Source organism: Bos indicus x Bos taurus, chromosome 22 (genome assembly GCF_003369695.1).
Source record: "Bos indicus x Bos taurus breed Angus x Brahman F1 hybrid chromosome 22, Bos_hybrid_MaternalHap_v2.0, whole genome shotgun sequence".
NCBI classification, from domain to species: Eukaryota; Metazoa; Chordata; class Mammalia; order Artiodactyla; family Bovidae; genus Bos; species Bos indicus x Bos taurus.
Window position 1 is genome coordinate 55,664,123 of NC_040097.1, and position 23,215 is coordinate 55,687,337.

Genomic DNA, 23,215 nt, shown 5'->3' on the forward strand with positions numbered 1-23,215 from the left:
CACTCCGACACACTGCTGATGCAAAGGAGTCCTTCCTGTGCCGGCAAATCTTTTTCTAGCAAAAAGCTAAGAAATGTGTCAAAACGACAGTGAGAAGTGATGGGAGAGCAAGACAGTCAGACGTGACTGCTGGTGAAAGCGGTGGCAGCAGCCACAGATGTGTGGACAAGCAGAAGTGCTTTAGATCTGATGCCCGCAGAACAGGCCACAGGGAAGAGACAAAAAAGTGTCATCCCGAAAACAGAAAGAAGAGGAGAAGAAGAAAGAAGGGCCAGCAGGCTGCAGGGTTAGGGGGCCCGGCCTCGGGGAGCTGCCTAGCCTGGCTGCCTGGTGGGGAGGCCAAACGTGAGAATTTGTGCCGGTGAACTCTGGGGAGAGGCGAAAGGCCCATTTGACCCCCGCTTGGAGGCACGGCCCGTGGAGGGAGGCAGCTTGTGTGCACCCCACCTGTTTGTCAAGGTGTTCAGTTATCACAGAGCCTCCTAAGTACCCGCAAGGAGGCCCCATTTTCCCCTTTGTGACAGTAAAAGCTACCACTGCTGAGGTGAATGGACTTTCTAGCTTGGCAGCTTTTTCTCTTTTTCAGTTTGAAAGCCTTGACACAGGGCATAGTCTTTGCCATGCCCCCAGCCCTACCAGCCACTCCCTACTAGCTGACCAGGAGGCTCCTGACCTGGAGCATTCTGCCAGCAAGGAACTTCCAACCTCTGCTCAAAGCCAGCACTGTCCTCTGTGAACAGGAGCCCTGGTGGGGCAGAGAGGTAAGTGCAGGGACACAGCGCTCTTCACACTTTGTTGGGGGCCACCTAATAGTGATAAAAGATTTCTGCTCTCACTCTGGAGCCAGGGGGTAGAGAGAAATGCATACAAACTTTGGTTCATCGCTTCACTATTCCCTGAAGGGCCGTAGTCCCAGGTGAAGAAACCTAGGCCCACTCCAGAGTCGTCACAGGTCACCGAGAACCTGCTGGACAGTTCAAGGCTAATTAGAATGGGAGGCAAGAGCGGCGGGGGGAAGGAGCGGGGGCAGGGGGACATGGTCATTCACTCCACATACGACTGCCTCTGTGCATTCCAGTCCGTGGGAAAAGAATGGCAACCCACTCCAGTACTCTTGCCTGGAGAGCCCCAAGCAGAGGAGCCTGGTGGGCTACAGTCCATGGGGTCGCAAAGAGCCGGACACACTGAGCCAGCATGCAGCATTCTCCAGAATGAGAAGATCTCTCACCTAGAAAGCCACCCAGCAAAGGAAGTGAGCGAAGGCGGCCTCCCTTCAGCACATGACGGTCACATGGACTTCTTTTCACATAGACCCATGATTCATGGCAAGACCTTCAGTCTCGATCACATCGCCTTCCTCATTTTAGAGCACGTTTTCCCCAAACTTGCTGCCTAGAGACCTTGCTGCCAGGTCTTAAGAATATGAATAAAGTAAATGCTTAGCTGTGTCTATTTCTAGAACAGTACTGGAGAAGGAAATGGCAACCCACTCCAGTGTTCTTGCCTGGAGAATCCCAGGGACGGGGGAGCCTGGTGGGCTGCCATCTCTGGGGTCACACAGAGTCGGACACGACTGAAGTGACTGAGCAGCAGCGCTGTTGTCTTTGAAGGTCAAAGATGAGCAGCCTAATAAGGGTTAGATTATTCCATAAAAATATTAAGGATTTTGCATACAAACTGTGACTGCATACCTTTTGGAATGGTGTCTACCGTTAGCTGAACTATTAGGTAAAGTCTCAAAATTCCAGAAATAATCCCAAACATTTGGGCAGAAATGCATTTGGGTAGCTTTGAATTCCTGCATCTATCTACTGTCATTTTACAGCATGTTTTGAGGGCACTTAGAAATTCATTTATTCTACAAACACCTGTGTATGTCTTGCTTTGTGCTATAAATTTCATAGCAAGGATTATTAAAACTGATATAACCAAGTGCAGCATCTCAAAGAATAATCCAAGGCAACTGGCGAACAGAACCACTATGACTCACAGCAGTGCTCCTCTGACACTAATAAGCACACAAATCCCCTGGGGACATGCTAAACCCACCCGGGTGTGTTTTCTATGTGTACTGGTTCATGCAATGGCGGGGATAGCCAGTCTGGAATTTCTAGCAGGCTGGCAAGCTGGAAACTCGGGCAGGAACCAGTGTTGCAGTTTTCAGGCAGAATTCCTTCTCCAGGAAACCTCAGTTCTTGCTTGTATGTAAGGCCACCCAACTGACTGGAGGACGCCCAGTCACGTGACTGAGGGTAATCTACTTCTCGGAAGGTCAGCTGATTGTAGCCGTCAATCCTCTACCTTCACAGCAAGCCCCAGGCTCCCGTTTGATTAGAGACCCAGCACTGGAGCCCCGCCAAGCACTCACAGGTTCCGCCCCTCCTCTCAGGTAGGCACTGACCCCATGCTCAGCTGACGCTGAAGCTGCCCGGTCACTCTTCGGGCCGAATTGTGGAGAACCCAGCTTGTGGCTGGCCATGAGTCCCCTGTCTCCACTCATTCAGGATCTAGCAAAATTGAATACCAATTCCTCACCATTTTTCCAGCCACGCTCTCCTATGACAGTTCTTCCCATCTGCTCTTCTCTTGAGCCTGCCCCCATAAACGATTGTGGGCCCAGAGGCTCTGATCACCATATGGTCCCGGAATGGAAAGACTTGTTCTCGGCAAGAAGGTTTTCAATTGCAGTTGGCGTTTCAGAGTCAGACACAGAGGCTACCATCTGGCAGCCAGCCACCATGGTCTGCGATGCAGGCAACAGACATCCAGGGCCCCTGAGACCAGTGGGACCAGTCTAGGGGCCTGTCACACGCGTTCTCTAGCCCAGAACGAAGCACCGAACAACCGCACAGGACCCTTCATATTCATAATGAAAAGAGAGACATTCCCCAGTGAGTCAAAGCCTTTGGCCAATTGCTATAATAAGTAAATAAATACACCAAAAAGACACCTCATAATTAAGCCAGAGATAGTTGAGAAAGATTTTCCTTCTCTGAACATCTGCTGCATACTCGGAACTTCTAACACAAGGCAATACCTTCTTTATTAGTTTTAAAATTGTATTTTAACCCTCATCCCTTAAGTAATGATAAGTATATTGAAAGCGGGAGAGGAGGGGCTTTTCTCCAACGACAGTCCCCCAAGGTCTCTGGGCACCAGGAGCTGTTCTGGAAAAACCACCACAGAGGTAACTGGGAGGCCAGAGTCTTCACAGAAAAGACTCAGAGACACTAGCCTGAAGGCATCCATGTTTCTCACGCAAATATGTTTTGCAATGATAATACTCCTTGAGGACCCTCCAAGCATGACCTAATCCATACTCTAAAATCTACTTGAAGAGGCAAGGAGATCATTCCTAGCAGTCAAAAGCCTAGTAAGAAAAGACACCTATTTTTCCACATTGAAACTGCTGCCTACATGGTCAACAACCAGGGATTCATCAGGTCTCTGAAATCCTCTCCACACAGAAAGAGACTTAAACGTTAGGTGGGTCCCTGCCCTCCTGTGGCTTACGTACTAGATAGAAAGGCAAAGCTATCAGATGCAACCAACTTGCTTTCCGTGCAAGCATGAGGTCAGAAAAGGACAAAAAGCTGATACAGGGGTAGCCAGATTCATGGAGGAGCTTATTCTTAAAGGATGGGTGGTTTTCAGAGGCGTGAGAGGACAGAAAGGCACTCTGACTGGGAGCAGAGCGTAGACCACGAGGGGCTGAGCAGAGTGCGGAATCCAGACAATCTATGGGCAGGATCTCTGGAGACAAAGAATTATTCAACAACAATCGTTGTTTTGACAGATGGAGAGAAGGAGAGCCACAGGGATGTCCGAGGTTTACACAGCTCATAGCATGGCTTGACCAAAACTAGATTTACAAAAGACAAGGAGAGTGAGGAGGCATAAAAAATGTCCCAGCAGAAGCACAACAGGCAACAACAGAATCTGATTTTGTCTACCTAATCTATTATGAGACTACAGGAAAGGACTATTCCATTCTCATTAGAAGGACTGTTGCTGAAGCTGAAGCTTTAATACTCTGGCCACATGACGTGAAGTGCCAACTCATTGGAAAACACTCTGATGCTGGGAAAGACTGAAAGCATAAGGAGAAGGGGGGCGACAGAGGGTGAGATGGCTAAACAGCATCCCTGGCTCAATGCATGTGAGTCTGAGCAAACTCTGGGAGACACTGAAGGACAGGGAAGCCTGGTGCACTGCAGTCCATGGGGTCGCAGAGAGTCGGACATGTCTGAGCGACTGAACAACAACAATACTCTAAGAGTGAACTGAAGAAACTCAAGCCTGGTTTAAAAACTTAAAAATCAGGAGCTGGTGAATAAACCCCTGAATCTGGACAGTTGCAGGCCCTCTGCCCTCCTAATACAACTCCAGTCTAATGCCACTGTTACGGAGCTAACTCTGAAGCCCTGGAAGGTGGTAGGGGGTGTGTGTGTGTGTGTGTTTCTCTGAAGCCCTGGAAGGTGGTAGGGTATGTGTGGGTGGGTGTGTGTGTGTGTGTGTGTGTGTGTGTGTGTGTTTATGTCTGTAATAATTCTCCACCCTCTGACTTGTTCAACCGAGGGAACTTAGCTTTAAGGATTTCTTTTCTTTTTTTTTAGCCTTTTTGGCTCATGAGTTTAACACTTCACTATGGATCTATGGATGGCTTTAAGCCATATAAACATAAATTTGTATTCCCCAAACAAGCAAATTAAGGAATTACGGGATCTTTCAAAGGGATTAATTCCATAGAGTGCTTTAAATTGAAAACTTGATTGTGCCTTTGAACTAGGATTTTTAAATTTTGATTTGCAAGGAACTATTAAAGGAGTTATATACATATAAAACTAATAATATATGTTTAAGACAAGCTAGAGCTGAATAGAGTGGCAAACGTAAAACAACTGAGTAGGGATTTCACCTGCTTCTTCCCTGTTTTATACTCCCCAGCCCCAAGAACTCCAAATAATTTCCAAGCAGGCAGGCTCTGTTTTCTGCTTATCCCTGAATTTCTTGGATCACTGAGGAATGGAGTACAGTTTGAGTTCTCAAACAAGCTGCTGAATTCGCTTTTTTTTTCTGATATATGTCCCAGAATCAGGTCACATATCAGGTGACAAAACGCAAACATTTAAAATGACTCTTGCAGATGGAAATATCTGTCTTGTAGCCAGAGGCAGTATTTCAAAATACAGGCACTTCTGCCTGTTCAGAGAGCTGCAACACTTTTAGGTCTCCCAACTTTAACAGAGATCTCATGGATAAAATACTCTTCTGAGAAGGCTGGGCAGAGGTGAGCAGTCTGCAACAAAAACCACCGGCCAAACTTGCCAACTTTAGTTCATCACTGAGAAAGCTGATTTTTAACAGCGCGTTTATCTGTAGCGCATAAATCCTAACTGTAGAATTTTTGAAATGAGCCAAAACCCAAGAGCATGCCGGCACTGGGGCTGAGGAAAAGAGGGAACGAGCTGACGAGCAGGAGCCCACATCAGTGCACATGGGGTCGTTCACCGAGGGAAGAGCAGGCTGTGGCGCCACTTCACAGACCAGCAACGTCGTAACCATCCTGCTAGGAAGGCCATTAGAGTCGGCCCGTTACAGAAAGTAATAGTAACGGAGAAAACAGTTCTCCTTCAGGTGATATGACTTGACGACGGGCTGTAGCAACAAGGAAAATAACACAGAGATTATTGAAAATAAAAGATGATTAACTCTCTTAGTGACAGTCAAAACAACATGGTAAATAGTCTGATGGAGGCAAGATAATGAGCACGGGATTTATGGAGTGTTATCACATTCCAATTCAGCTAAAATCATTTATTACTTAGCAGAAAAATTAGCCAACATAAACAAACATGCATTATTTATCTGCCCTGGAAGAGCCTTCATATTAACCTTTTATGGAAAGGTTGGACAGAATACAGCACGGTTCTTTCTGCAAGATGTTTATGATCTGACAGGAAATTAAAAACATGCACAAAATGATTTTTGCCAAAAGAACTTTGAAATAGTCTACCCAAAGATATGCTTTTCCATTAAGTTATTTATTTATGAATTAAACAATACTTTAACTCAAAATGCTGAGGCAACTGAAAGCAAAATGCCAGAATTAATACAAAATCCCGGTAGGAAAGGATTTTTTAAAAGGTAGCAACTATCTGACCATCAGAAAAATAAGTATTTGGGTTAAGCTGTTTGCTTCAACTAAGCAAGGAATTTGGTCTGAGTATCAATTTCCTGTGAGATCCGGCTTTTCATTCCTAAATTTCTGTGGCCGTTTTTCCCTAACTCTCTTTCAAAATGTGCTTCAGTGTCCTGGTGTGCGCCCAGTGCTGGAAAGGTCTTTCAATTACAGTTTTATGACGTATGTGAAAATATCAGTCAAAGCAGATAATTCCCATATTTGTGATCTGGAAAAGGGCCGGAAATGCTACTACACTCAGGAGAGATACTCCTTTAGATGGTGAGTCTGGTTCGAGAGGCTGGGTTTCTGGCAACGAGGGAGCCTTGGGCTGGCCCAGGCTAGGAGATGCCGCAGCCGAGATCACCACATCGGGCGGGAGGTGGGGATGGCAACCAGATATGGCTTAAGTTCTGTTTCAGATGTGAACCAAGTCTGAAAATGAGGAGATGTTACATGAAAAGCTGGATTTCTAACTGAATTTAAGAAAATAAAAAGAAGGGGCAACAATGGGCCACCTCCCCTCACATAACCGCTATCTGGAGGGGAGGGTCGGCACCCTCGAGGTGGTGCAGAGCACCTGTGCCTGCGCCTCCTCCCAGCTGCTGCTCCGCGGCTCCGGCCTCCCTGCCCCACCCTGCAGCCATCTAAATGTTTTCCATTAGTGAGTGTTTATCATGTCCATTCAATTCTCTCTTCCATTACTAGAGGTTTCACAGGAATGTAAAAATTTGTGATGAACTCCCTACTATGGATATTTTCCAATATGCATTTGCTTCTCTGCTCTGGCTACTCACATTTCAGTTCAAGGAGAAGGGACATTTTCTGCTTCAGAAATCAGATCTATGCGAACTGATCTATAATAATACTATTATTTCTATTATCACCATTTACTGGATGCAAGCCAAATGCATAGTCCAGTGTTAAGCGCTGTGATGATTAGTTCATTTACTCATCACAAATGCCATGGAATTTTCTCATCATCATTTTATAGATGGGGAAATTAAGGGTCGAAGAGGTGAATAACTTACGGAAGGTCAATGAGAGACAGTCAAAGAGAGACAAAGCCACAGGTCATATGTAAGCCCTCATCTTTCTTGCTTTGAACAATAAAACAGAGATTCCTGCTACACAGGTCTAAGAGCAGAGGTGTACGCTCATTCCAGCTGAAGGCAAAGACCCTGAATGCGGCCAGCTGGAGCTGAGGGGAGCAGGTAGAGGGTGGGGGAGCAGTAAGCTTCTTAGAAGGCAGCTTTGGTTCTCTGCAATTACTTTGCTTATAATAAGGGCAGGCTGGTAAAGTCCAAGACTTTTCAAGACAAAAACGTGAGTGTGAGTTCAGGTTTGGGGGTCAGCCACTTAACTTCTTAGAACCTCCATTTCTTGATCTATGAAATGGTACTTTTTAGGGTCAAGATGGAAAGAAAACAGGCTTGACATACATGTAAAAGCCATCTAGACAGAAGAAGTGCCATACAAGCACTCTCTGGGGAGAAGAGGAACAGAGCAGGCAATGCTCTCTCTCCGTTACGAAAATTACAGGAAAGGCATGCCAGCGACAAAGATAACGAAGAGTCTGGTAAGTCTATTCCCAGTTATCAGCTGGATGCAGCAGCCTGATGACTTCCAAGAAATCTTTCAGGACATCTGAGTGAATAGACAAAACGAAATATCATAACTTTTGTTACTGTGATGCTCCCAAAGCTTTCAGAGATAGAATGGAAACAATCATTGTTACCAAAAGGTTTCCAAGAGTGCTTAGGGTCTTTTAACAATCCTTCTAGAAACAAAAAATGTGGTTTTAAAATACTGTCTACAACCAGCTTAGATCTGGCAAATAGGTAGTAAGCTGAAGGTCAAGTTTTCCAATCCTCTGCTGACCTTTGCAAAACATTCAACAAGCCAGAGCTGGTCTGCTTTGGCTTTGAGTCACCTAGTGTGTTATCTGGCAACGTGCTGATAAAATGAGTGAATTTCAACATTCAGAGATGGGCAGGCAAGGAGGCACTTTAAGATTCTGGAATTCTAACATGCTGAAATACAGTTATGGCTGGCTTTCCTTCTCAATCAAAAGACCCGGGACACTTAGGTTCACAGCGGACAGAAAAGTGGAGAACACAGACAACAACTTGACTAGATTTTTAAGTGTCTAGCTAAGAGGGGCTCCATGCCATTCAGATATATGGAAAACACTATTTCTTAACCTCTTTTCCTTGAGTCCATTTCATCACGTAAAAATTCACGAGGGGCTACTGCTCCCCGAATCACACTGGAGAACCGGCCAGGCAGGGAGTGGAGCAGTCTCTAGAAGACCACGGCAGGGCTCCAGGCTCCCAACCAGTCTACACAGCTCATCCTTGGACCAGTCAAATACTGTGCTGAGCACAACGATGTCTCAAGTCCTTTTCATTTTGGAAAACATTCACAGTTCCACCCCCAAAGTCATGAAAGCTGAATAATTCAAACATGTCCCAGCATTGACCTGGCAGCCCTACTTAAATGCCATGAGATGTCATGTTTCCATTCACGAGAGAAACGGCTTCAGGACTCTCGCTTTGCTGTGTATTCTCTGCAGATGGAGAAACCCACCATGGGCCACTTCTCAGCACACTGCTGAAGGACCCGCATCCCCCCTTCATGCGCACAGACACACACCTGATCAGGGCAGCTGACCCGGGCTTCTAAGAGCAAAACCAGAGTGTCAGCCGCACATCACGAGACTGGAAAGAAGGAAAATGCTGTCAGGGGACAGAGGATCACTTTCCACTCAGCCCGTAGAGAGGCCTTTCCACCAACTATGGGGGATGAGGAGGAAGTTCCAATTTAGAACAGAGACTTTTACTGCTAACAGTTTACTCAGATCCATTTCCCCAGCTCAGCTTGAATGATAACTGATAACAACAGGAATGGTTACACTTGACCCTTTTGCTTGCTCACTGCCTTGCTTATGTGTGACATGTAGTTATGAAAGACTGATGTTCTCACTTTACAGATGAGGGAAGTGTTTAAGTACCTAGCTGAGGCTGGTAGGCAGAGGCTGGCAACTTCATGAGGGCAGGAATGTCACCTGTCTTGTTCCAGGACAGACAGCCTCAGCCCAGGTGGGCCATATATCAGGGGCTCCATAAGTCTTGGCTGAGTTAAAGGCCAAAATTCAAAATCAAGCTCCTACTACTATGCCATCTGTTTAAGGTTGATTCTCTCCAAAATGCAAATTAAGGAAAAGAAAATACAGTCAATTTTAAGGAAATGAAAGTAAAGAGCACTCTGAGTCTCAGTGTTATGTGAACAGGGACCCAATTCTAGAAGAACTTGGCCATGGGCGAGGGAAGGGCGAGTGGGGCACCTTTACTGGATTAAGAGCAGCCAAACAAACCTTGGTTTGCTGGCATCGAAAAAGGAAAAAGCATGCTCAGGTTCACTTTGGCTTCTAAGATAACGCCACCCATTTTGAAACCCCCCTCTTCACGTCCTTCAAGCAGAGGAAGTGAAACTGAAAAGAAACAAGTTTCAAGCATTGTTAAGTTCAAGAAAGGACAACAAAGGGTAGGAAATTTGAAACAAAATGAGAATCTGCCCTTAAACTGGGCAACTTGGCTTGTTTTCTCAAGGCGCAACTGGACAAGAAAGTGAGGCAGGTCTCTGCCCTTCCCGGGCTGCCATGACCTTCCTGTTACTTGCAGTAAATAGTGTGAAAGGCTCTGTGCAGGTAAGTAGCTGTGAGCCACATCATGCTATCTTCCAACAAGTGACAAGTTAAAAGCCCCACCCCACCCCTGCAAGTCCCGAGAGCCCCGCAGTTGGTGAGAAGAGAAAGCAGCATTTACATGATGATCTTTGTCAACAGGTTGCAGGAGGGTCAAGTTAGATCCCAATAGTCATTTTACTTTTTAAAGTTATTTTCTTTAAGTATAGTTGATTTACAATGTCGTGATAATTTCTGCTGCAGTGATTCAGTTATCCAGAGATACAGTTTGTGAATATTCTTTTCCATAGTTCCCTGTGCTACACAGCAGGCGCTTTTGATTTTCCACGTTACATATAATCGTTTGCCTCTGCTCCGTCTAGACGCCCATCCCCACTTCCCCCTCGGCAACCGAAGTCTGATCTCACAGTCTGAGCCTCACAGACTCTATGCTCGTTTGCGTCGTATTTCAGATTTCACACGTAAGTGACAGCACATGGCATTTGTCTTCCTCTTTCTGACTTCACTTAGAATGATCATCTCCAGTAGCGTCCATGGTGCTATAAAGGCATGATTTCATTGTTTTACGGCTGAACAGTATTTCATTGTGTGTGTGTGTACCACATCTTCTTTATCCATCCAACAGTCATTTTAACCAGGAAAAAGGAGAACCACAAGGCCCTAGAAGTGCATCTTATCACTCGGGCCTGGGATCCAGGGGGATGCTTCCAACGATGGGCGATGGTGAAGTAACATTCACCACAAGGGCTAAGGGTGGAGCATGCAACTTCAACTTCAAAATGTTGTCAATTACCTTTGACTAGGAAGTCAAGCTACAGTTCTTGACTACAGTGAAGTTTATAGTTCTTCAGAAGAGTTTTATGCAAACTCTTGTAAGCAGCTGACTTCGGTGTCTTTGATTTGCACTCAGTCTCATTCATTCAACCGACCCCGTGCTGGAGCAAAGGCCAATGTGTGTAAAAAGCGGCATGGTTCCTAGGAGACTGAGAGAGCACATTCTACTCCATTTCACGGTCTCTCACCACCTTGGTGGTGGTGGTTTTACTCATTAAGTCGTGTCTGATTCTTGCAACCCCATGGACTGGAGTCTGCCAGGCTCCTCTGTCTATGGGATTCTCCAGACAAGAATACTGGAGTGGGTTGCATTTCCTTCTCCAGGGGGTCTTCCTGACCCAGGAATTGAACCCAGGTTTCCTGCCTTGCAGGAAGATTCTTTACTGACTGAGCTACAAGGGAACCCCCTCACCACCTTGGTCGGATCTTCTTACCTACGCCAGTGCTGGTGCAGTCTGGCTCCATTTCTATGGAGCACAACGTAAGATGTGTCTATAAATGTAAAAAGAGAAGTAAATACGAAAGCCAGCAGGCAGTTGGGCGGGGGGAAAGGTGACAAGCGGCCTCTGGTTTTAGGGCATCGGAACTGGCTGTTGCCTCCAACCAAAATGTTCTTGTTCCAGACACCTACCTTCTGCTCACAAGGACATGCCAATCGCTCTGCCCACATCCTGAACTCACCATCCCTGACACAGCAGCAGAGTCCCGTCTGCTCACTGGTACACGTGGACTTTGTGCTCCAGACTACGAACACTGCCTGGCACGCAGTAGGCCCCTTCCAGGTTTCCATTTCCCTGAGTTCTCAAAGGCAAGCTTCATATGCCTTCCTTAGGTTCCAAGAGAAACCTTCTACCCTCCTGATAAATTCTCCTTACTTGTAAAAAATTAATACATACTTTCTGGAGCAGGAATAAAAATATACTCACAGAGAAAACAGGACAATAGAAACAAAAAGATGTACTGGACCCAGACATGGAGGTATGGACAGTCAGGGCAGAGTTGAGAGAAAATGAAAAGCTTGAGATCTGGTTGGTCAACATTAGTCATAATATAAAGAAGTCAGTTCAGAAGTCAAAGAAGGATAAACAACAAGGTCTTCTGTATAGCCCAGGGAACTAACTACATTCAAGATCCTGTGATAAACCAGAATGGAAAAGAATGTATATACAAGTATAACTGAGTCACTTTGCTGAACAGCAGAAATTAACACATTATAAATCAACCATATTTCAATAAAATTTTAAAAAAAGAAGTCAAAGAGAGTTGACATTTCCATTTAAACTAACTAAAGTGAAATAGAATCAAATCTCCAGTTTCAAGCAGCGATAGCCATTTTCAAAAGGCTTAGTAGTCGCATTTGGCCAGGATAGATTTAGAGCATTTTTCATTACAGAAGAAAGGTCTACAGGACAACACTGATACAAAGAAATCCCAAAAGACCTGGGTGTCTCATCTTCCAAGGAGCTCTGAAACCAAAGACTCCAAGGGACATGCAAGGGGAAGCAGGACAGAACAGAAAAGATGTTCCCCAAAGAGATGTGCTGACTGGCTAAGATGTCCTCGGAAATTAAAGCTTCATCTTGACTTCATAAGAAATGTGACTTGTATTAAATTTGTATTAAATGACTGCCCGTGTGCAGTATTACAGCTGAGGGAAGGACAGAAGACAGTCGGGGACACAGGCTAGAGTTCCAGAGTAAACCCACAAGCTGTGAGTGGCAGCCGCAGAAGGTTCCAGAAGTGAGAAAACACGGACCGAACCAGATTTGCAACAGGCTGGTGCCTGGGAGGACTCACGTCAGCTGGCGCCACTCTCAAGATACAAATCCCTCTGTCTAAGACAACACTCTGCTCACAAAGTAAGGCCCATCTGACTCTAAGGTATCAAACAGTTCTTATTAAACCCCATCTCAATGGCTGAGACCAAATGCAGAGTGAGGCGCACAGATCACATTTCCACTCAAAGCCCACATAAGCCTACAGCAAGGAAATGAACATTTCAGGAAAAATACTAGCCTTTTTTTTTTTTTTTTCCAAAGTCTTTATAAGGGTGTAAGTCACAGCACGCCAAAGAAGGGGGAGCTCCCAGAAGAACATAGCAGAGAGGTGACCAAGGCGGGGAGTATTTATTCACAAGGGAAAATTCCAGTGCCCTCAGGGAAGTTTCTTCTCCTGGAGTCTTTTGAAGGAAGAGGAACCCAATGAAAAGCATTCCTTCAGGAAAAGTTTTCTCCCTGAGATTTCTACCTGCCTCTTTAACTTCTCTTTACTCGGTTTCCCAGGAGGAATGTTTTACAGTCTCTACCTGTCCCTAGGCAGAGATATTATGCATATTCTTCTCCTACAAGACAATAGTGTTTGTCCAGTCCTTTAAAGATTAAAACAAACAAATAAAAAAACCACACACAGATAATAAGAGGGCTGGCTGTATCCTCTTATAGCAAAGTATTATAATTCAAGTGTTACTGCTGATGAGTAGTATTTCCATAAACATTAGGATATCATGGATCCAGGAAAGAGACAGCCTCTAACCAATTCCAAAAGACAGGAATGGAGAAGTGCAAATAATTCAGTCTGTCCCGCTAAGAAATGACCTGATTGCCCTCACTGGGTGACTTGAGGAGAAGGGGAATTTGAAGGCACTAACTGTCCTGTCCATTATGGCAGCCAAGTGGGCAGCTCTATGTACATGTGGATATGTCCATTTAACTGAAATCAAATAATATTTATAATTCAGTTCCTTAGCTGTAGCTGCTACACTTCAAGCCATCCGTATGTGGCTAATGGTTATCACAGAAGACAGCAAGCATAGATACAAGGTAAGGCCGCCACTGCAGAAAGCCCCACGGAGCAGGGCTGCTTACCAAGATGGCTACACGATCTGTCTCCATGACGCCATGAAGATTATGAAATAAAAAGCTCCCGGGATACCACGTTTCTGGGCTATTGGCATCCTTCTCCACCTAGTGAATTCCTTGCAGAGGTTTATATATGTTGTCCAATCAACCCAACCCCTCTGGGCACAGGCATTTCAAATGGCATTAGGTAGAAAAGGATTCCGCTGAGGCACTCCTCAATTGAAACGCTACATTCTTTAGATTTCTAAAGGTATGAAGCATACGTTTAAGGTACCTGTGGTGCAGACATGCCAGGAAAATATGAGTGAGGCCTGGTAAAAGAAAGTGTTCCCTTGGAATGAATGAATCTGTGCCCTTGTTTTTTTCACACTGTATTTCAGAGGAGTCAGCAGGCTGTGAGGGATGTGAGGTCTATGTGGAACCTCAAGGTAAGTGTTAGTCACTCAGTTGTGTCTAACTCTCTGTGACCCCATGGACTGTAGCCCGCCAGGCTCCTCTGTCCATGGGATTTCCCAGGCAAGAATACTGGATGGTTGCCATTCCCTTCTCCAGGGTACCTTCCAGACCCAGAGAATGAAACCAAGTCTCCCGCATTGCAGGCGGATTCTTTACAGCCTGAGCCACCAAGGGTAAGTGGGGATACTAAAGGCTCTGGGCCTCTTAAGAGCTTCCCTATATATCTTTGGAGGTGTCATGAAGAAAATACTGTTTTAAAAAATTATGAAGTGTTTGGGGGGGGAAGGATTGGGAGTCTGTGATGAGCAGAGGCAAACTAGTATATAGAGGATGGTAAACAGCAAGGCCCTACAGCATGTGCGTGCGTGCTAAGTCGCTTCAGTCCTGTCCCACTCTTTCTGACCCTATGGACTGTGGCTCGGGAGGCTCCTCTGTCCATGGGATTCTCCAGGCAAGAATACTGGAGCGGATTGCCATGCACTCCTCCAGGGGATCTTTCCGACCCAGGAATCAAACCCGCATCTCTTATGTTTCCTGCTTTGGCAGGCGGGTTCTTTACCACTAGCGCCACCTAGCTCAGGGCCACTATCCTGTGATAAACCTTTAATGAAAAAGAATATATATGTGTGTGTGTGTGTGTGTGTATAACTGAATCATTCTGTTGTGCAGCAGAAATTAACACAAAATGTAGAACAACTATACTTCAATTAAATTAAAAAATATGTATGTAAAACCATAAGACATATATTTCACCATGGGATCAGAAACAAGGGTCCAGGAGCTAACTTGACATGCAGGGAGGTTGTGATGGGCTCCCTGCCTTCTGCTCATCGCACACGCGTGACAGGAAAGGAAGAGAGGAGCCCACTACCTGAACACCACGCCCTCCTGGTCTTGCAATGGTTTGAGGACGACATGCCCCTACTTATAATCTGCCAGTCACCAATTAGGCCAAAGGGTTTCCCCAGTGGCTCAGCAGTAAAAGAATCCAATTGCCTATATAGGTTTGATCCCTGGTAGGGAAGATCCCCTGGAAAAGGGCATGGTAACCCACTCAGTGTATTCTTCTGTTTGGGAAGTCGGGGGCCCGCTAAAGGAACCTCCTGGTCCCGGTTAGGTAATAGACCCTGCATTTAAGGTCACTGGCCTGGACCCCACCTGGCTTCGCTGGGTCTCCTTTTGTGATGGGCAGTGGGCAATTCCAGGGGAGAGGAATAAGCCCTGTTTGGGGAAGCTGGTTCTGGTAAAGTTGGTTAGCTGTTGCAGGCCTCTGTCTTCTCTGTATAATGAGGAAGTTGACCTAGAGAGTTTATTTAAGCAATATGCCCTTTTTTTTTTTTTTCCTCACTGAGCTCTTCTGTGGAATCCAGTATATAAAGTGTAAGGGTAGGACTGCTCTGGTTCAAGAGAGGCTGGTGCATAGAGCCCCAGACCCTGGGTATCTCCTCTTTGCCTTCCTGGGGACCGCGAGACCTCCTTAGGGCTCCTAGCAATACCATTAGAAATAAGTCCCTGAATCGCATCCTCTAAAGCCTCCTTGAGCTGTGGTGGGATGTCAGCCAGTGTCCGAGGTGTCTGTTTCTAAAACCAGTGGGGCGGGCATGGGGGTGAAGTCTGGGCCGCGAGTCATCCCCTGCAGGAAGGGAAGTCAGGGTTGTCCAGAAACCCATGCTGGTCCTACCAAGGCCCTAGCCGTGGAGGAGCTTCCGCCTTTCCCATCTCTGCGTCTCGCCCCTCCAGCGTCTCACCGGCTGAGCTGGGCAACCTTGGTGACTCCCTCCGGGTTTCTTTCTCATGACTGCAGAGGTGCTGCCGCCTGATTTGAGTGGGAGCAGCCTCGTGATCTAGGGCATTAATTGAGCAGTGGTGGTTCTTTTCCTTCCCACGTTGTTTTCTCATCCAGGAATACATGCCCAAGTCCTGCATCTTGTACTCGGCTGCTTGACAGTCTGGAGAAGACAGGACAAATCCAGTGTTTCATGAGAAATATACCCACCTAGAAGGGAAGGGATTGTTTTCCGTGGAATCTTGAGGATCCCCCGGGGCAAGAAGTGGGATGTTCTTTCTAGGCTTGCCTCATCACCAAGGAACACTCCGCATACTCTCGGAGTAGGTGCTAGGCATGGCAGGAATGCATAGACCTGCACTTTAAGAGCAAATACCTCTGTTGTGTTCTGGAATCTAATACTTCAGACTGAGGAAGTGCAGTTAGGGAGGGAGGTGGGGCTGGAATGATAATTGATGATGATGGAGATGTTTAATAATGTTTTTTTGTTTGCTTCTTCTATCTTGTGAATCCTTATATTAAGCCAGCTAGTTTAAAAGGAATTGTAAGCTCTTCTCAGACATTGTCTCTTTCATTCTCATACCTGTATGATGTAGCTGACGTAACAAGCTTGCAGAGTTTCCTGTAAATTACCTAAGGCTACAATAGCAAAGCATTGATGAAGACAGGATTGAAATCCAAAGCTTCTTGACTCCTACTTTAGTTTTTTCACCAGAAATTTAATTTTATATATATATATATATATATATATGTATTAGGAAGAGTTAGGGCTGGGGAACAGATTTTCAGTACTGTGAGCATTGAAACCCATTCTCCCAATTTTGGAGAAGGCAATGGCAACCCACTCCAGTGGTCTTGCCTGGAGAATCCCAGGGACGGGGAAGCCTGGTGGGCTGCCGTCTATGGGGTCGCACAGAGTCAGACACGACTGAAGCGACTTAGCAGTAGCAGCAACCCACTCAGTGTATTCTTGCCTAGCAAATCTCATGGACAGAGGAGCTTTGCAGGCTACAGTCCACAAGGTCTCAAAAGAGTCCAACCTGAGTGATTAAACAACAAAAACAATTAAGCCTAAAGGACCTGGCCTGGCATGAAGGCCCTCATAATCTGATTAACTTCCTGCTCAAAAACCCCTTATCAGAAACCCTTTGATATGTTAATTTATTCTGCTTTTCTTACCCCAGGCCTTTCTACCTTCCCCCAAGGCCTCCTGGCTGTGCCAAGGGATCACCACCTAGGAAGCCTGCCCTGGCCCCACAGAAAGTTCAGTGCCCCTGCCAGCAGCTCGGAGGGTGACTGGGACCAGGAGAACGACTTCTCCCAGGAGGCCTGGTGCCCACAGCAGGCTGAGGCCCGCCTTGGCTACGGTCAGGGAGCTGGAAAACGACCTCGGTGTGGTTGGCGGGCATACATCACAGGCAGGCGTCTTCCCAGCTGGCCGTTTCCTTGAAGCAAGCTCACAAGTCTGACCCTGGCTGACAAGGGGATGGTGGTGCCTGGTCAACCATTTCCTCCTTTGGAAGTCATCGATCTCCACCCCAATCCACAGTGTTCTGCCTCCTTTGGCCTTGACTTTTCACCACCTTTATGGTGACATGGGCCTATATTTACCCCACTCTGCAGATAAGTTTCCAAAAGTAAAGGGACTCGGGTCCTCCTTCAGCTCTATAATAAAACTTTGCTCTTATCGGTTACACTGGATTTAAAGTCAGAAAATGTGAGATTTTGAACCTAAAAAATGGTACTTCTTTGCTGGGAGACCAAGTAAATCCCTTGGTCAAATTCTCCATTTGCAGCCCAGCTGGGTAAGGCTAAACACGTGTTTCTCACTCTGGGTTCCCCATGAGAATCATCTGGGGATCTTTCAAAACAATACTGATGCCAGGGCCTAACCCCAGGGCAAAGAAGTCAAACTTTGGGGGGTTTGGTTCAGGCATCTAAAACTCCTTAGATAATTCTAACGTGCAGCCGGAATTTAAATACTGTTCAGGGAGGATTTATGCTATACAGAATGAAGACCTCAGCAGGGACAAACTTAAGGTGTAAGGACAGGGGTATGGTGCCCCTGGACATGGGCGGCCAGGCCCACCAGCCATTGGCCTGCTGTCAGGAAAACCACAGACTGCATTCAGACTGAACCTTATTATAAATGTTTACACAGGCAGGGTCAAGTTCAACCTAAGCAATCTTCATACGTGATTCAAGAAATCGTTTTAGGATGAAGCAGGGATCATAAACATAACGGCCTCAAGGCACTTATTTGCTATTGTATGAATTCCTTCCAGGAAGATCATTTTTAGATTAATTTTTAAGTGCAGATTTCACAAGTTCCTATCATTTAAAGGGTGGAAATCCTCTGCCAATCATGGAGAGGACAATAGGCCTAAAGGAAGGTCTGTTTGAAAAGTCTGAGGAGCAGGCTTCCTGAGAAAGCTGAATTTCTCAAGTGTTTTGACCCCCATAAGGGAAAACGAATAGTGAGTTCAAGGAGACGAACGTGAGAAAGCATATCTCCCTTTAGAGAAACTAGCAAAGAAGTTAACAGGACACACAGTTCCGTAGATCAGAGGTAACAGTTGTAGATAAACTCTTCCTTCAGAAAAATCACATACTTAAGTAGATAAAATACAAAAAAAAAAAAAGGTAAGTTTTAAGTCAGTATGTCCCAGCAATGTAATTTCTGTTTCTAGTCTTCATGAAATTTTTCTTTTTTCTATTTAAGCAAACACATATTGAGCACATGTTTCTATTTAAACAAACATATATTGAGCACCATCTATATGACAGATCCAAAAAAGGACCATTTCTAAAATGTTCAAAATGTATTTTCCTTATTACATTTGCCTTAACAGGAGTCAGTATGTAAAATGATACATTTTAAAGGATTATATAAAAGGCATTATTCCAGAGGATTTACTACAAGTCCCTTTACAGAAGAAAGTGTATAAAGATAACACTGAAATTTATTATAGTTGGGAGAGTCTCTCCAATTATGATACAAATTCATGAACCCAGTCATTATGTAAAGAAGCTCATCTGTTCTAGGAAACATCCACTGAGGAGGATCAGACTCATCTGGGATCCTGGTATGGGAAATCCTCCTGATGGACCTGCTGGGAGAGAAAGTGGTCCGTGGGACAGATGGGGCTGCTTCTATGCATTTCCTTAACCGAAATATAGTAAAGCAACAGCACAACCCAACTTCTCTTTTTATGAACTCTCTTAACTATCCTTGTGCGCTGGCAGCCTGAATGAGGCTTCTGCCAATGAGGCCATTTCTTACCAAATCCTTTCAAGATGTCATAATCACAGGTGCAGTCTTCACAACTCCTCAAGGTATGATTTCTTTCCTATCAAAGCAATGTGACTAAACACTAGAGGTCTAATGTTACTCATTTCTGCCAGCCCAAACAACTGTGTTTTTCCCTCCATCTTTTCCAGACATCTGTCTTTAAGAAGATCTTCGAAGGGATCCCAGAAGTCCCTGATCTCGGGGCCTTCCCACATAAAGACCCTCACGTTCCTGACCACGTCATGTACCTTGAAGCTCAAGGTAAGGCAGACCTATAGGACTAGGGCAATGGCCACGGGCTCTTCTAAATGGCAACATCTGTCTCGAGACAATGGTGACATAACTCTAGACCACATGGTGTTAAAAAGAGAAACTGTCCCCACAAGAAAAGGGGAAACAGAAAAATGACTCACAACACAGTCTGAACTCCAGTAAGACTGGTGGACAAAACCCTCAGAAAAACGTCTGGCAGGAGGGAATGCTCCACTCCTAAAGCCGGCTTCTCAGGTTTAAGGCAGAAACACGAGGCCTCTGACACCCACCCTCCCATTCGCTTTTCTACAATTCAGTTATAGAAGCAGAAAAACACGACGGGACCAGGGTTCTGCTCTTATATTTAATTATAAATGAAGCAGCGAGGGAATATAATGACTAAAAATGGTGAAAGACAAACGATACTTTACGATGCCTCTGGGGGTTTCATCTTTCTAGGCCTTCGTTTCCGTGTCTGTGAAATGGGATAAGTAGACCCATCTCGGAGGGTTGTCTCCAAGGTTACATGTGATGGGCAAAGGAAAGTGTTTTACAGATACCGAAGTATTCTGTGAACATATGGGATGATTAAAACACCGTTATAATCAGACACGATCTATACGTTTTCTTCAAAGTTAGCTGACGAGATTTTTTCCACTGGTCTTCTCTCCCCAGTTCGTCTCAATGGTAGTGCGTGTACATGCGTGCTCAGTCCTATCCGACTCTCTGTGGCCCCACAGGCTGTAGCCTGCCAGGCTCCTCTGTCCACAGAATTATCCAGGCAAGAATACTGGAGTGGGTTGCCATTTCCTTCAAGTTATTCAAATCACTTCTCTTTTCTGTCTCCCTGGCACTGGTTTTCCATCTGCCTGGACAAGTAAGCAAAGGACTATTTGTACAACATTTGCTGAGCTTTAAACTTTCATTTAACAGCTATTTTAACAATGAAAGACATTGTATACGTTCCCAAGAGATATGCACACAGAGGGCGGTGGGCAGAAACGCTCACTGAAATCAGGTCCTTCCCCTGCAGCCCTGCTCGCTGCTGATAAAAGGCAAAGGAGCCCATAGTGTCCTGAGGTTTCTGTGACTGCTGTCAACCAGCACAATCCTCAGTTCCCCGTAGCCTCGTGCTTCTCTTATAGCTTCAAGACACTGCAGCTGAGAGAGCACGAGGGCCGCAGTTTCCATGGGCGGCCTGTGTAACCTGGAAGATGATTTAAGAAAAGCGACTCGGGACCAATTAATTCGACTTTGCCAAGATTTTTCAGGGGCTTCCTCCAAAAACTTTCAGGAATATAAATTATTTTAGAGTACGGGTCATCAGGAAAATAGTCCATTGTATCAGAGGTCAGGAATTGTTTGAGGCTTCCTTTTCCAGAACTTAAAGCAAGATGTATAAATAAAGACATACAGAGAAGAACAAAACTGCTTTGACTGGCAGAACGTCAGTGACACAGACAACTAACATTTAGTCCATTGTTTTTACATAAAAGAAGGGATCCCTTGAGAAGCAAAGCCAATAGGCTTAGAGCAGAGGGGCTTCGAGGTTCAAGTTCATTGGAGTTCTAACACTCACTCAAGAAGTAACCACTGAACTATTAGGAAACCAGATTCCGTACTGGGCCCTGAGGACACAAGAGGCCTCTAATTCAAAACTGGAAATGGGACACATTCTGATTTTGACAAACTGCTTTGCAAAGTGTTGAATAAACAGAAGTGAGTCTAAAATTGCCACAAACATCCCCACATTTTGGAATATTCGTGTTTTCATCAGTTTCGAAAGCTCACCAACGGCACATCAGATTAAAAGCATTCTCTGTCTAGTAAGTGCCACAGAAATATTAAGACGCAAATTCCTTATTTCACCTCCTTTCCCCCCACCAATAGAGCAGGCAGGGCTGGCTTGCTAGTCCATGTCCATATTATTTTATGAAGTCTACTCCAGAATGTCCACAGAGGAGGGCTGAGGGGTGAGGACTCAGCTGGAAAGGAGGGGAGAAGTGTCTGGAAGTTGTGCTGGCCCAGGAGGCACCCCAGCAACGGAGCACTGACACAGGGGCTGTGGAGACCACGGTGATGGCAGGGCTGAGACCTTTCAGGCCTTCTCTGGAGACCCACCCCCATTAAGTGCCCACCTAAGGCAGCCTTTCTACCTGTCTCCTACCCGTGAGCTATTTCCACAGGACTTTTCCAAATGTGCCAACAGGAGTCCCTTGCAGACGGGATGTTTTCCATTGGGCAGGTAGGATGATGTCTTCAGCAGCTCTCCACCACCCCACTAGCCCAGCATTCAACAGCCCCTTCTCCAACCATCCCAACACAGGAAATAAGCTATGAGTCAGAAAATGAAAGGCAGAACTGGCGAAAAAAAAAAACAACTGTCCTAAGTCGTCAGATGGTATGATTTACTTTGACTTTTTCTGGCCTCTGTAGTCATAGCACATCGGGCCCTTGACAAAAGATGCACACAAGAAGATAAATGAATCAAAGGCGGCTGTGATGGGTGGAAAAACAACAGCCCTCCCACCCACAGAGTGCAGCTCCCCCAGATTCACAGAGACTACAGGCTGAACACACAGGAAACCTCCACTGTAAAGAGCCACTTACACAAGTCAGGACGCGCGCGATTTCCCACAAGCCCGTGGCTCTCTCACATACCCGCAAGGTGGCTATAAATAACCAGCCCTGAAGGCCTCCCTGGGGGAGCAAAAAACAAAATCTTGTCAACCCCCCACCCGCCATGTCAGATTTATAAGCAGCATCCCTGGCCTTTAGAAGTAATGAATTTCAAACCCAACAATCTTTTCAGTGACGATGCATGCTGAGCACCAGGGGAAAATCAGACAGATGGCTCTCCCTCAAAGGGTTTTCCTTCTAGGATGAGATTTAAAACACACACACATCTAACCACAGGGAGCTTCCCTCCAGGGCTGCCCAAGAGGACGTGAGGCCTGACGGAGAGACTGTGAAGGGAAAAACAGGACAAATCTGACTGCAGATGCGACAGGAGAAGTGGGGTTTGGCCAGGCATTGTTTCAAAGGAACAGAGGTGTCGTTGGGTATGAGGAGAGAACGGGAAAACTGCAGAGCAGAACAGTCACGGGCTAGAGAAGCTGAGTGAAATCAGGGCCTAAGGATGCAAGAGGGCAGAACGGGGCTGAGGGAGAGGCTGGTCCCATCCAGGCCTGTGGTCGTCCAGCTGATGCCGGGTCCTGTCTGTGCGCCCTAGACCAGGGATGCACCCAGACCTCAGGAAGGAAGCAAGGACCTTGCAGTCACCCCGGACCCATGGAGAGGATCCACGGAAGGCTTCCCAGCAGGTCACCTGTCAACATGACAGTTGCGGGGCAGAGTTAACTGATGGGATACATACTGTGTGCTGGAGAGACGAGAGGTGTCCATGGGCGGAAACCAATGAGGAGAGCCTTACAGATGACAGAAAACAGGAGCTCAGTCTTGCACTATGGTAGCATAATTTAAGAGCAAAAATGCATTTCTTGTAACTAGGTAATTGTTGTAAATAGTGTCTGATTAATTAATTAAGAGAGTCAGAGGCTTCTCAGGTGGCACCAGTGGTAAAGAACCTGCCTACCAATGCAGGATCCCTGGGTCAGGAAGATCCTCCGGAGTAGGAAGTGGCAACCCACTGCAGTGTTCTTGCCTGGGATGGACAGATGAGCCTGGCGGGCTACAGTCCATGGGGCCACAAAGAGCTGGATGTGACGAGTGTGTGTACACACACACTATACGAGACTCTATTTGAAAGTTACTCTGATAAATAAGTTGAGATCTGATGGGAAAGAAGCAACATGAGCCAAGGCTGCAATGGAAAGTTTTTTCTACGTTT

At 45.9% G+C, this 23,215-nt stretch overlaps 1 protein-coding gene across 2 annotated transcripts in view; it reads right to left on the reverse strand.

Annotated features, from left to right (window-relative positions):
• TGFBR2 (transforming growth factor beta receptor 2) overlaps positions 1-23,215 on the reverse strand; it is a 92,510-nt gene that overhangs the window by 57,041 nt on the left and 12,254 nt on the right. Inside the window, exon 1 of one of the 2 annotated variants that reach the window (XM_027523707.1) lies at positions 15,784-15,976. The exons of the other annotated variant lie outside the window; for it this stretch is intronic. Coding sequence (XP_027379508.1) covers positions 15,784-15,961 — 178 coding nt within the window. The 5' untranslated portion in view covers positions 15,962-15,976. Of the gene's footprint in view, positions 1-15,783; positions 15,977-23,215 lie in introns of those variants that run through there. 2 annotated transcript variants of the gene reach the window in all.